This window comes from Apodemus sylvaticus, chromosome 5, assembly GCF_947179515.1.
Source record: "Apodemus sylvaticus chromosome 5, mApoSyl1.1, whole genome shotgun sequence".
NCBI classification, from domain to species: domain Eukaryota; kingdom Metazoa; phylum Chordata; class Mammalia; order Rodentia; family Muridae; genus Apodemus; species Apodemus sylvaticus.
The window spans coordinates 58,263,706-58,277,005 of NC_067476.1; the positions used below are offsets into that span (position 1 = coordinate 58,263,706).

Genomic DNA, 13,300 nt, shown 5'->3' on the forward strand with positions numbered 1-13,300 from the left:
CTTCACAGGCAGTTCATGTACCTCATGACTATGCTTTTTAAATGGTTAATCCAAATTAAAATTAAGTATGCATCAGTTCACCTTGACATTATGTTAAAGCTGATAAATAGCTTTAAGCACAGGAACTTTGTAAGTGAGCTTACCCAGCAGTCCTGAGAGGAGTTGGCACTAGGAGAGCCATGCATTTGGAAGCAGAGTCTCTAACAAGTTCTCCTCTCTCTAGAGGAAGACATACCTTGTTCCTCCCAACCCTCTGAGAGAAACCTACAAAAGGGAACTTGTCATAGTATCTAATTGTAAAAAGTAGAAAAGGTTTATTTATTTTGGCCTTTAATTATACATAAAAACCACTAATAATTATGGTAATTCATAGTAACTAGACACATAGAAAAATGTTTTTTTTTAAAAATCAGTGATTCAATGAACATTTGTTCCTTTTATTCACAAAACATAAGAGTAACCCCATGGTTGAATCCATTTCTTTACGATTTTACACAAAGGACTTTGAGATATATCAATTATAAAACATGTCAAAAAGAAAACATCTTTAAAATTTACAAACAGGTACTTTATACAAGAGTTCTCTACAAAATCCATCAAAGTAAAAAAGACACTGGACTGAATGTAAGGCATGTCCAGCTGTCATTAGAATTACTTTTGTCTTGTTGGGGACTCTTCCCTCCTCCGGTCCTGTCTTCTCTTTGACTCTCTAGAATGTTCAGGGTATCCCCTAGGCTTTTCCCCGCGTCTCTCGGCACCGTTCTGACATCTGTCGTCATCTCCTTTGTGACCAGAGTGCTTCCTACTCCTCTCCCCTGACCTGACGTGATCCTTTCTTCTAACATTATCACTGTCCTGATTTCGAGTTCTTTGCTTCTCATTTTCAGAAAAAGAATCTCTTCTCTCCCGCCGCTTCTTCTTTGGCTCACCGTGCCTGTCTTCTGGCTCTCTGTGGGAGCCTTGTTCCCGGCCATTGCCAACTCTGCTGTAGCTATTCTCATGGCTTCTGTCCTCCATGTGCTTTGCTGGGGGATCTCGCCAGTCTGCATCCCGTGAGTTCTGAGCTCTGTGTCTTTCAGACCTTGTTCTCTCAGTCCTCCCTTCCTGGTGCCTTTGGTCCTCCCTGCCTCCTTCTCGCCTCCTGTCACGTGCCTGGTGGCCCCTTAACTTATCTACTTCTTCGCCTCTGGCCTTCCCTTGTCTCTTCTTTCTTGTACCTTTAGCTACATGGAAAAAATGAATTATAGTTAGTTTTTATGTTAATATAAATTCATAATTTAACAATAACATGTATCAACATACTGTAGAGCACTTATTTGTATAAACTGGATGCAAAGCCAAACTGAAAAGCCTAAAAATAGACTATTTTAAAAGATGAATACATTCTAAAATATGTCATTAATAGTTACTATGTAATTAGTTTCAAACTCAAGTTCCCATAAGAAGTTTCAATAAACTATAGCAAATGAAAACCAATCCATCAAGTAATTAGAAAGCGTGCCCTGCCACGGTCATACTTCATCAGAGCTGCCTGTCGGATGAACTGGAGCTGCAGGAAGCCCTGGTGCATAACCAAGACCCATGGCCGCCCACCCCAGAAGCACTTCCTGCTGGGAGATGAGGGCATGTGTGTTCTCATCAGAGAACGAGTGTGCTTCCTTCACCAAAGCCTTGGATGCTCTCAGTCACTGGCCACTCGAGCAAAGGCTGGGTTGTGACAGCCACGAACTCAGGGAGAGCCATGGATACTTGCTTTCTGACACAAACTTCTAAAGAAATCTTCAGTAATTCAGTTTTACTGATATAATCCAAAATATAAAATATAGGGGGAAAAGTTACCATTTTAAGTTAAACTTGGTCACTTATTAATTCTAATTCATGAATCAAAAGCACTGAGATGACTAAAATTTCACAAATCCTTTCACTACAGAAAGAAAACACAACAGGAAATCACTTCTTGCTCCAACCCTACACAAATGCCAGTGTAACAACCCCTCTTTCTTCTGCTCAGTGACTGTTGATGGCACACGGTGTACCGGTGGCCTGCCAGTCAGAACTTCCTCCTTGGGCTGCAGCTGCCCAAGCAGCAGCCATCTGGCTCCGTGCTAAGCCCATGTCTCTGGCTCGCTCTTCAGTCAGGGTTCTGCCAACGTTACACCTCAGACATGCAACAAGATGCAAGCCCCTTAGCCAGGTCTGCATCTCTGTTTTCCAGTCTGAAGGCAGTTTCACACTACTTTTATGCTAATACTTTAATAATGAAACAGTTCTCTAAAAAATTGTATGATAAGGCAAATTAACTTAGAATCAGCAAACTTTCTTACTGCAAAATTCAAGCTGAGCTATCATCTGTCCTCAAATAGATGCCATGAAATATACTCTGTGACATTCAAAGAGCTGTTAAATGACTGCTGTATTCTTCCAATGCAGGACTAAAGTTCCTGGGAGCAAATGCACTCCTGCTCTACGAAGACAGAACATCTAGAGCCCCTCAGTTCTGGTTGTCATACAGCACGCCAAGTACTTTCAAGTGTAACAAAACAGGGGATCCCAGAGTGAGTATATGCCGTCCACCCTAAGGCTGAGGATGAGGCTGCTCAACATAACAATAACTTCAGATATGCAGACAATCCTTCACCCGCATGGACCCAGATGCTCTAAAAGAAAGCAGAGCAGCTCTTAGGTTAAACTACACAAACCTTTTCACCAAACATGGACTAGAAGAAACTGAAAAAGGATTTCAATAGAGCATACTCTTTCCCTGGTGTAAAAGGCATCTACTGAGAGGAACTGGACATCTGCTAGAACTTTCCATCTGTCTGAAGACACTGAAGATCGACAACATTTGTGATCCTGGAATGAAAGAATGTACTCATGGAAAGGATAGGAGCTTGTGCAAAGAAAGGGACGACCTGAAAGAAAACTGCCTGTAGGAGCAGCCTGCACTTGAGCTCTCACATGGCTGTCAGTTTTCTCTCTCCAAAGCATGCAAGCTCCGTTCTCCTTCCTTCTGTCTTCCTGCCTCCTCCATTCTCCTCCCCACATTCCCCTCCACCCTCCAGCGACCCAGAAGTCCCACTTGTATCTTCTGCCTAGCAATTGGTCCGTGGCTTTCTTTACAGACAAGAACCAATTGGGGAACAGGACCTTAGCATCTGAACCGCTCCCTACACACCTCAGTGTGGCATGACCCCAAGAGCCACATGTCCTGAGGACCTCATGCTGTTATGGAGTTGCTGCCCTCATATCCTTCTTGATTTAAGAATTGTTTGAAAACTCTACGGGGCTTCCAGCCTCTCACTGGACAGTATCTCTGGCACTCATACTAATAGTGCTTGATCTCTTTCAGGCATTACTGCTGAAGCAGATTAATGATTCAATCACTACCCTAGAGAACTTGGAGACACAGATTGTTAGCAATGACCATCACCCTTAGAAAACATTTGGAAAAATAAATTGTTAGTGAAACTAGGTTGAGATGTTTTTGCTACTGGCTCTGATGTAGAAAACTTCAGGGAACAATTTGAAGTTCAGAAAGGCACACTCTGAATAGTTAAGCAAGGAACCTTTAATGGTCAGAGAACAACACCACCAGCACTGGCTGACGTGACTCTCACTGAGGCTGCACTGGTGATGGCTGATTTCTTATACCCATTTTTGCCCTCAGCTTCCTAATATAATTTCTTAAGACTAGATATGCATTCTAAGAATTTAAAGTAGGTATGATTTTTATATAAAAGTTTTGATTTGTGATACTTTTAAGATTCTTACAAGATTACTTTAAAAGATAAATAATAATTATTTTTTCTTTGTAATTGAAAATTGCTGTCTGCCAGTAAAACAGGCTGAGAAAACTACCTTCCTTGCTTAGTTACAGATGCACATGGGTTCTTGGGAGTACTGTGCTTTACCTGTACTACATAATGCTACTTCTTGTAAAGTTATTGGGGAACATTCTGGTTTTTCCATAGTCATTCACTAGAAGAAAACTAAAACATAATTACATTGTAATTTTACACTGTTTGAAAGATTTTCTGGGATACATAAGCTATGGAAGAAGAGTAAAGTATAGGACTGGAACAGTGTTCCTTCCATCCACTAGGTACATGTTTGTACATTTGTAAAATTTATGTGAGAATGTGTTGGGACTTTGTGCCTCCCTCCCTCCAAGTATGTGTGTATATGTACGGACATATCTGAAAGAGTGGAATGCCTGGAGCCTGCTTATTAGAGCTTTGCTTGACGTGTGACTATGTATATGTTTGTATATATGTAGGAGAGCATGTATGTATGTGTATGTATAAAGTTGTTCAACTCTACCTTTTGTTTCACCCACTTTGTATATGTGTGTGAGAGAGAATTTTCTCTTTCAGTCTCTTTCTTACCAGCCCCAAGGAGTTAAAAGAACACAAGAGTTTTTTGCTGGCCACAGGGAGTGCCAGCTCCAGTAAATTAAGCTTTGTTCCCTCAGAGAAAAGTCTGCTAAGTAATGTTTCTAATCACAGGCTGCTATTGGCAACAGCCCTTGTCAGTATCTGGACTGAGCCAGTCCACACTGTGAGCATGCTCACGATGCTCTAAGCATTGACCCCCACCCCCTAACAGCTGCCTGCCTCGGTTTACTCACTCCATGGAGGCCAAAGCTAGTAATTGGCATTCTGGCTCCCTGACTCATTCACCTATTGCTATACTCCTCGTGAAATTCAAATGAGATCTGTTACAGTACTGTTCAGCATGGATTTCCAGTTTCATTGATAATTACATTGTTTGTATGAGATGCTAACTGAGGAAAGGTAGGTAGAGGATATATGTGGATTCTCTCTTGTTTACTGTGATTTTCCTGTGTCAAGTTAGTTCAAGATAAAGTATTTTAAAATTAAAAACATGAACTTGTTAAGAAAACAAGAACCAAATGCCCACAAATTTAGGGAAGATAGAAAGAAGTGCAGAGAAGCTGGGTTGCAGCTACCTCCTCCCAGATAACAGAGCTCTGGCAGCCTCAGACACAAGTGTGTGCTGTGCGCACATGCATGCGCGCGCGCACACACGCACACTCAACACACACACACACACACACACGCACGCACAGACAGACACACGCACACGCACACTCACATACACACACACACACACACACACACACACGCACAGACAGACACACACACACACACATACACACAGGCATGCACTCACATAAGAGAGAGAGAGAGAGAGAGAGAGAGAGAGAGAGAGAGAGAGAGAGAGAGAGAGAGAGAATAAAGCTAAACCCTAAAAAATACAAAGTTAACTTAAAAAGGGGAAGAGCCAGATCTCACTAACAGAGGAAATACCCAAATGGCCACTAACAGTGTCATGCTCAGCTTCATTAGTGATGGAGAAAATACAGACACATCCTCCAGCAGTGACTATCTGTGGCTACATAACTAAAAAGAAATGGACATTCCACGAATTAAGATGAGATTATGTCTTGGAGATGACATGTCATAAAATGTCTTTATAACCCTGACCACAAACCCCACCATTTAGCATTAAGCATGCTCACAATACTTATGTTAGTCTGCAGTAGACGTCACAGAAGAGTTACTCACACACAGGAGCTCAGGACGAGAGAAAAATTCACACTTCTAAGTACATATCTGTTGACTCTACTCTACACCTTTTGTATCATTGTAAAGCCAAGAATACAAGGTAATGATATACACACACATAAGTATATATGTGTATATATGCACTTATATATAAACCTGTATATATGCACATATATTTGTACACACACACATACACACACACCCCGACACGGACTGCAGTTCAAGGCTAGCCTGGACTTCATAGTGAGGAGGAGACTATATCTATATTCATTAGAAGATGCACATAGGCCATCAGACATGTACAAGTATGTACAGCAACCAATGTGGGTGGATCATTTATAAATGTAAGAATATTTTGTGAACATAACAGTGAAGGAAATATTAGATACAAAGAAGTCCATAACTAATAAAAGTTTAAACAGGCATGTGGCATAAGCCTCTAAACCTAGCACTTGAGAAGCAGGGGCAGAGAGGACCAGGTTCAAGGCTAGCCCCTGCCAGACAGTAAATGAACAGACAATCTAGACTATATATAAAACTCCAAAAACCAAATGAAACAAGACATCCAACGACAAACAAGCCAGCAAACACCGGGCAAGATGATGTTTACAACAGATTGCTGAAAACCCAGCACTTGGGGGGACACGGACTGCAGTTCAAGATCAGCCTGGGCTGCACGGAGAGGAGACTAGCTTTAATTATGGTTTAAGACCTTGTCTCAACAAAACAAAAGAAGCAAGACTAACTAGGGACTTACAAATCAGAAGAGCAACAGCCACGAACAGGGGATCAGGCTAGCAGGCCCAAGAGGAACAAAGACAAGTTCTAAAGCACCAATACGTCTTGATCTAGGGGAGAGCTATGTATGGCAAAGCCCCAAGTGGGCTATGCAATGAGTATGATTATGTCATGTAACCTCGTAAAGCCTGCTACTACAACCACACCCTAACTGCCTTGGACTAAGGCCTCAGGATGGAGCCTATAAACCAGAACATGGACACCCCTGGAATCACAGTTGCCAATGAATTAGTGCTAAGAGGCTCTAAACAGATATAACACTGCAGACTGTCAGTGACAGATGATCGTCTCCATTAATAAATGTTTTAAATAGATTGCAAAAGTGAATAAGCAGCAATTGAGCCCCGCCCTTGTTAGAAATGAGCAGGATCACATCTGAATGTGCCTTGATACCTGAGGCAGAGCTCTGACTGCTGGAGGAGGAGGAGTCGCTCGCTTCACTGGAGGACTCTGAGCTGCTCTCGCTGCTCTCGGAATCTGAGTCAGAGGAATCAGACGCCGAAGAAGACTCTGAAGATGAAGATGTCAGGGCTGATTTCTTTTGCTCGGCTTCTGGTTTCTGGGCTACGATAACCTTGGGTGTATTTTTCAGATGTTCTCGCAGTTCATCCCTGACAGAAATACAATGTGTTACATTACATTTACTGGGCACTTGTGAGATAATTTTTTAACTAAAGATAAAATTCTGCAAATGGTCCTTACGTCAATCCTCCCAGACCTATGGAAGTGAAGAAGTTGATGGCAAACCGGGTATTGCGAGGATTGTCTCGGGGTAACAGTCCTTCAAAGAATGGCTGAAGAGTTCTGGAAAAGAAAAATGAATGAAGAAAAATGGAGAAAGGGAAAATGAAAGTTCCTATAGTCACCTATCAGCTTTTCTACATATTGAATCAGTAAGTGCAATATAAGAAAGTGGTTTATGCATTTATACGAGAAGCTTCCTAAATATAATAGGTAATGAGGAACAATTCACTGAAGTTCATTTCTTTAAAAAAAAAAAATCCTTTGCAGTTTGTGTGTGTGCAGGTAAGAGGCCATGTGGGAGCTGCTTCTTTCCTCCCGCCTGTGCCTGTCAGGGATCCAGCTTATTTCAGACTTGGTGTCCTTTACCCACTGAGACATCGCACAGAAAAATGTAAAGGCCTTCCTTAGTTTTTTTTCATGTACATATGTATGCACATCTAAATTATGTAAAAGTACTGGGAAAGAGCAGGAATTAGGCAACAAGAGTTTCACAGAAAGGGTAAAGTATAGGAAAACTAAGTTTGTTAGATCAGAGACAGCCTCTGCAGTCAGGGCAGTGAGGACGCAGGCGTCACTACAAGTTCCGTGATGCTGGCGTGAGTGGCGTGCAGCTTGCTGGGGAGGGACATGAGCCTGATGAAGCAGACAGATTACATGGAACCAAAGAGTGAATGAAGGTCTAGGTTGGAGACGCCTGTGGAGCCCTGCGCTGGGTGCAGGTCATTGATCGACATTTAACAAAAGCGGAGAAATGAGACACTGGAATAACACGTGGCGTGAGCAGAATGGAACAGAAGCCAATCTCAGTGAAGATGAGCGAATACACACGCACCGCGACAGGTGACACGGGAGCTAGGTGGCAGGGACGTGCATGCTGTCTGAGGCCTGGGCACGCAGCGCGCTCCCGCACCTAAGGCCTAGAGGGCACTCCACCTCAAGAGTACAACCTCCCATGGGGGCTTCCACAGGCTAAACCTAAACTGTGAGGCGTCAACTTACTCATCCTTTAACCTTGCATTCAGTTTAGGAAGACCCATGTATTCACACAGTTCCTGGAAGAAGATCTTGACAAAAATCCTACTGGACGATGTTGTGGTCTCCTCACTCAGCTTTATACATTCAAGAACCTGACAATTAAAACAAAGAATGAAAACCATTTGTTTGGTTTGTTTTAAAAAACAAGGTCCAGTAGTCAAGCAGTTTCCTTCTCTTAGAATGACTAGGAACTTTCATCTCTGAGCAGTTCCTCTGAATACGTCCCTCATGCTGATATGGATTCTTTCTTGGCAAAGCATAAGACTTCTCTATATTAATTTCCCAATGCTAAGATGGTACAGAAATAGGTTTCGTTCTTTTTCTTGAGGGAGGTGCTTTTTATAGCTGAGAAGATATCCTGTCTTATAACATCAAAGTAAAGATTGCTCGCAAACTTCCTTGAGCAGAATGTGGTGTACACAAGGACTAGGCAAAGTGCCACCAAGAGCATTAGCTACAGTAAAGTTAACACAGTCACACTCACACACTCACACACTCACACACACACACACACACACAAAAACAACATACAAACAAAAGCAAAATGATGGATGACGAAGCCTGAAAACTAAGTTTATAGTTTTTACAAACTAACTTGTGAACACAGACTTTAAAAGCAAAACAGAAGGGGAAAAAAGCCCTGTAGCTTTTATGGATTGTGTTCTGGAAGCCTATTTTTAGCCAGTTGTTTAAAACTTGGCTTCTTTTCTAGAACAGGCGAAATGAAGCAAAGGGTTACTATGATTAGCTGCTAAGTTGGCTTAAACATGCCAGTTGTGACTGGACATGCAGGTGGCAGCTTCCTAACAACACTTGAATGAACAGTAATCCACAATAAATATGGGATTAGCGCTCAATTTGAAGGACAGTTTCCCCTTAAGAATGCCTTTCTTTGTTCTGCGTGCGATCACAGGATCTCCTTCCCATTGCTTAAACAAAATTATCTACTTATTACAGCCTCCTAGAACAATCCTTTCTCTTAAGTCTTAATTAGAGGAACTCTTTCAGGAAATATGGACAGTAATTCTGAGGCACAAGTGACACCAAAATAGGAATACGTGTCTCTCCTTTGTTATGAGTATGGACAAGTATGCACATAGATGTCAAGCATGCAAATGCATCATATTTTCCCTGAAAATACTGCTAGTTATCACTACTGAAAAGCAACACGGGCGTGGGTGGCTCCGTGTGATCCACAACAGGATTTCTTACACGTGCATACTGTATGATGTAGCCTTATGATTCCATGCTATGTGAATGTGTTTCAAAGATAGCAGTTGCAGTTAAAGTGCACTACACATTCATTTTAATTCATGCTTACTGGTAGGATAGTACGGCCATACCATAATTAATGCATCTTTGACAATAACGGGATTAGGAGTGAAGAACAAACAATGATCCAATTACTTACACTCCACGGAAGTGAATCTGTGTATAAAAGGTGAGCAAACATCTTAGCAACATTTCTCAATTTGTTTGTCTCTAAGCGATGGATGGTGTCGTACTGTTCCTTGAATATACTTTCAAATGATTCCATGTATTCTTTTTTCAGCATACAAAACCGCTAGAGAGAAGAAAACTGAAAGTCAACCACAGTGGAAACTGAATGTCAATACAACTGAACTTCCTAGTCCTAAATTTACTGTTGAATATTTGTAAACACCTTCAAGAGACATCTATCACCCTATCTTTCTGTGATAAATGATGGTCAAAAAAATTAGAGATATAGTTTCTATTTTGATTTATATGTTAAAGTTATACATTTAGTTGATCCTAAACAAATACATTTTGCATTTTATGTGTGTGTGTGTGTGTGTGTGTGTGTATGCATGCCTAGTAAATAGTTTATAGATATACTTTAGGAACCAGAAAGATGGATCAATGGTTAGTATTTCATGTGCTCTTGCCGAGGACCCAAGTTAAGTTCCAGCAGCCAGGTCAGGCAGCTCCAAGCAGCCTGGACTCCAGCTCCAGAGAGACCCCTCACCTCTAGCCTGCCTACCTGTACTCACATGCATGTATCTGACACATACAAAGATACAATTAAAAATAACACAAACATTTCATTTTTTTTTAGGTCATGTTTACCCTATGCTGCCTAAACAAGTTCTGGACTTTAGTAATTGCTTTGAGTTTTTGAAGCCCATTTGGATGTTTTGCATAGGGAAATTGTTACAAAGTATTTATAATTTCAAGAAGTTGTAGAAAAATGGTAACAAATGTGCTGCAAAATCAAGTGGGAAAGGAAACTGAAACTGAGAACAATGTGTTTGCAGGGGAAAAAAAACAAAACATGTTAATTAAGGATAGACCAGACCACAAAATACAATCATTAATTCATTATATTATTGTTGGGAATTCTTTTGGGATTTATATTAAGTTCTGACGTGAAAATCAAGGCTGTAACTCACCCCAGCTAACAAGCCAAAAAATTTTTCATAGGTCCTTTGTTGGGCACAGCAATCAAGTATCATGTTGCAGAGTTCTTTCTGTTTGAAAAGAAAATTTTGTATTAATGACTCAGAACATAATGGAGCTACGTTATATGACAATTTACAACCGTGACAGTGACTGTATTTTCGAACTAGACTTTTGAAACTTCTGAATACCTTGAGAAATTATTTTTAAAAACTCAGTGTCAAGTTTATCATTTTTAAAAGCCTTTAGACTAGCTGATATCATCTAAAGCTGTTTATGATAATTTGATTAAATGACATTCTAAATCAAAAGTATGAATCATTTCTAAACAATTTAGGGCACGAACCAGTCAAGCCATGACATGATTCTATCTTTAAAGATTTCTGTGTGGAATTCTTTTAGATTTTTTTCACCAACACAAATACTTAAGATTTAGAGTAAACTTATATTTATATAGTATGGTAAAAATGAAACACAAGCATTTACAGAAGCACAAATGGTCACTTTTTAAATTTAAATGATCTTTTAGTTGATTTTAAAAAATGTAAAAAAGTAAAAATAAAAGAAAAAAACAAGTTTATGACTCAATTTTCTACGTCCTGAAATAAATGTTTGATTACAGACCCACCTACAGGGGGATGACCATTCTATGTATATAGTTCTATCCACAGAAGAATAGACACTCTATGTATCTACAGAGGGAAATATAAAGATGGATGGACCAATCCTGTAATTGCTGAAATATAATGTCCAACCATCTATTTAAGTGATTTGAAAAACCTTTCTGTGAAAAATGTTAGAACTAATGAATAAACCCCTGATAAGAAAATCTACTATCAGAAGTGGTTGACATCTAATTAACTGACAGGTATGGTTTAATGATTCCTGAAATAATTCTAAGGGAGCAGACAGCAATTCCATGAGGAAATGATTCAAATAACATAGCCAAGTGGAGACAGAATGAGGCCACTGTGCAAGTACCTTTCTCTAGAAATCACTTATTAGAATGTCTACATTTTTACAAACACATCAGCTAGAATACATTTCATTCTCTAATTACAAACGAGCCTAACAGACCCTGCACTACCTAACATGATAGCCATTAGCTACCAGCAGCTATTTAAAATATTTAAACTAATAGTCCCTTAGTCACAGTATGCATATTTTGCATAATCAACAGCTGTATGTGCCTAGTTGCTGCCGCCCTAAGCAGGACAACATTGAATATGTCCTCACTGAAGAGTTCTATTGCACACTGCTGCTTTACAAACAGTTTACCATGAAGCAGCCATGCTAGAGGCATCACTTTAAAACATCAGAGTGCTTTCAGATACAAAGAAAGAAAAAGGAAAATCAGTCACAAGTAAATTCAATTAAGTAAAATGTTTACGAATGTGTTAAGTTCTACAAAGATACACTTTGTCAAAATTTCATCTAGTACTAAAAACTGAAACCCTTTCTAAATTATGCCATTAGATTAACTTGATACATAATATAAAATTCACTTTCAATTTTTCCTACTAGTATTGTGTTGTCCAATATGTTAATCAGATTTTCACAAAATGCAATAATAGACCAATGCCAGGGCTGTCAGATCCACTCACGGGATCAACCACTCTCTTTCATAGACTGAGTACAACGATAAGCACTATTACCTATAGTTTGTTATCATTTTTTAACCTATCAATTAAACATCTGAGTAATTTTAGGAGTCTATTAGCAAAGAAAAATGGGCACATTAAGATATTTCCAAACAGTATTCAAAATATGTTGAGGACAGCTCTAGAACAACTACCTTTTTGAGTAGCACTGATAAAAATTGTAATGACTTCATTCCATTCCTCAAATGTACCTTGGTCACACAGTAATTTCAGTGTCAATTCTAACTGTAAAGGTTAATTTACTGATTTATTTCCTTCTAAGGATGACATGTCAACTATAGTCAAAAATACATACAGGAACCATTATTAGTGTATAGACTGCACAAACTAAAAAGGAATATAGTCCTTTGTAATTTGCAAATAATTTGGTTTTATAAAATTTCAGCATTTCAGTAATAAATCAAGAATTTTCCCCCTATAAATGCCCAAGCACTAATTATTGTACAGGTTAGGGCCAGTGTAATATTGGTCAAAGGTATTCCTTCTGCTGCTGTGGTATGAAAACAATAGGGTCAGTCAGTGAGTGTGGGCATGTTTTTATTCCACTAATGCTTTATTTATGAAAACAGGGAGTGGGTCTCTAGCAGTGTATCATGATAGATGATCATTTAATCCTGGCGTGGCTCAGGACCAGGAGACTGGACACTGAACAGTCTATCAGAGCACATACATGCACTGTCCATCTGTGCAGCCTATTCTACGTAAAACAAGATATGAGGAATAACTCCACCAAAGCCTGGGCTAAGGGTCCAAAGACCTAAAAAAGAATACACAATGACAACTAGGAAAACACCTCAAGTCTTTATTCAGCTTGGTGTTTATTATCCTTAGCGTTAGGGCTCCGATACTTTACAGTATAACAAGTGTGAGACTTTAAGAACCATGAGACGAGCAGAAGACCTTAGGTACTTAGCGAATCATCAAATTCCTCACCCTTTGCTCTCTGTCTGACACAAAGTATATAATCAATTTCTTTTCCTATGACTAAATTGATGAATGAAAGAATAAAACAAACCTGTCTGTACACAATCTGAGCACGCATGTGATTGTTGTAGT

General features: G+C 39.7%; 1 protein-coding gene across 2 annotated transcripts in view; it reads right to left on the reverse strand.

The window, feature by feature from the left end:
* Positions 1-289: 289 nt before the first annotated feature.
* Cwc22 (CWC22 spliceosome associated protein homolog) overlaps positions 290-13,300 on the reverse strand; it is a 45,023-nt gene continuing 32,012 nt past the window's right edge. For both annotated transcript variants that reach the window (XM_052182779.1, XM_052182777.1), the window contains exons 15-20: positions 10,577-10,654; positions 9,577-9,729; positions 8,130-8,257; positions 7,089-7,190; positions 6,780-6,997; positions 290-1,223 (exon numbers count right to left, since the gene is read on the reverse strand). In XM_052182779.1, coding sequence (XP_052038739.1) covers positions 652-1,223; positions 6,780-6,997; positions 7,089-7,190; positions 8,130-8,257; positions 9,577-9,729; positions 10,577-10,654 — 1,251 coding nt within the window. In that variant the 3' untranslated portion in view covers positions 290-651. The remainder of the gene's footprint in view (positions 1,224-6,779; positions 6,998-7,088; positions 7,191-8,129; positions 8,258-9,576; positions 9,730-10,576; positions 10,655-13,300) is intronic.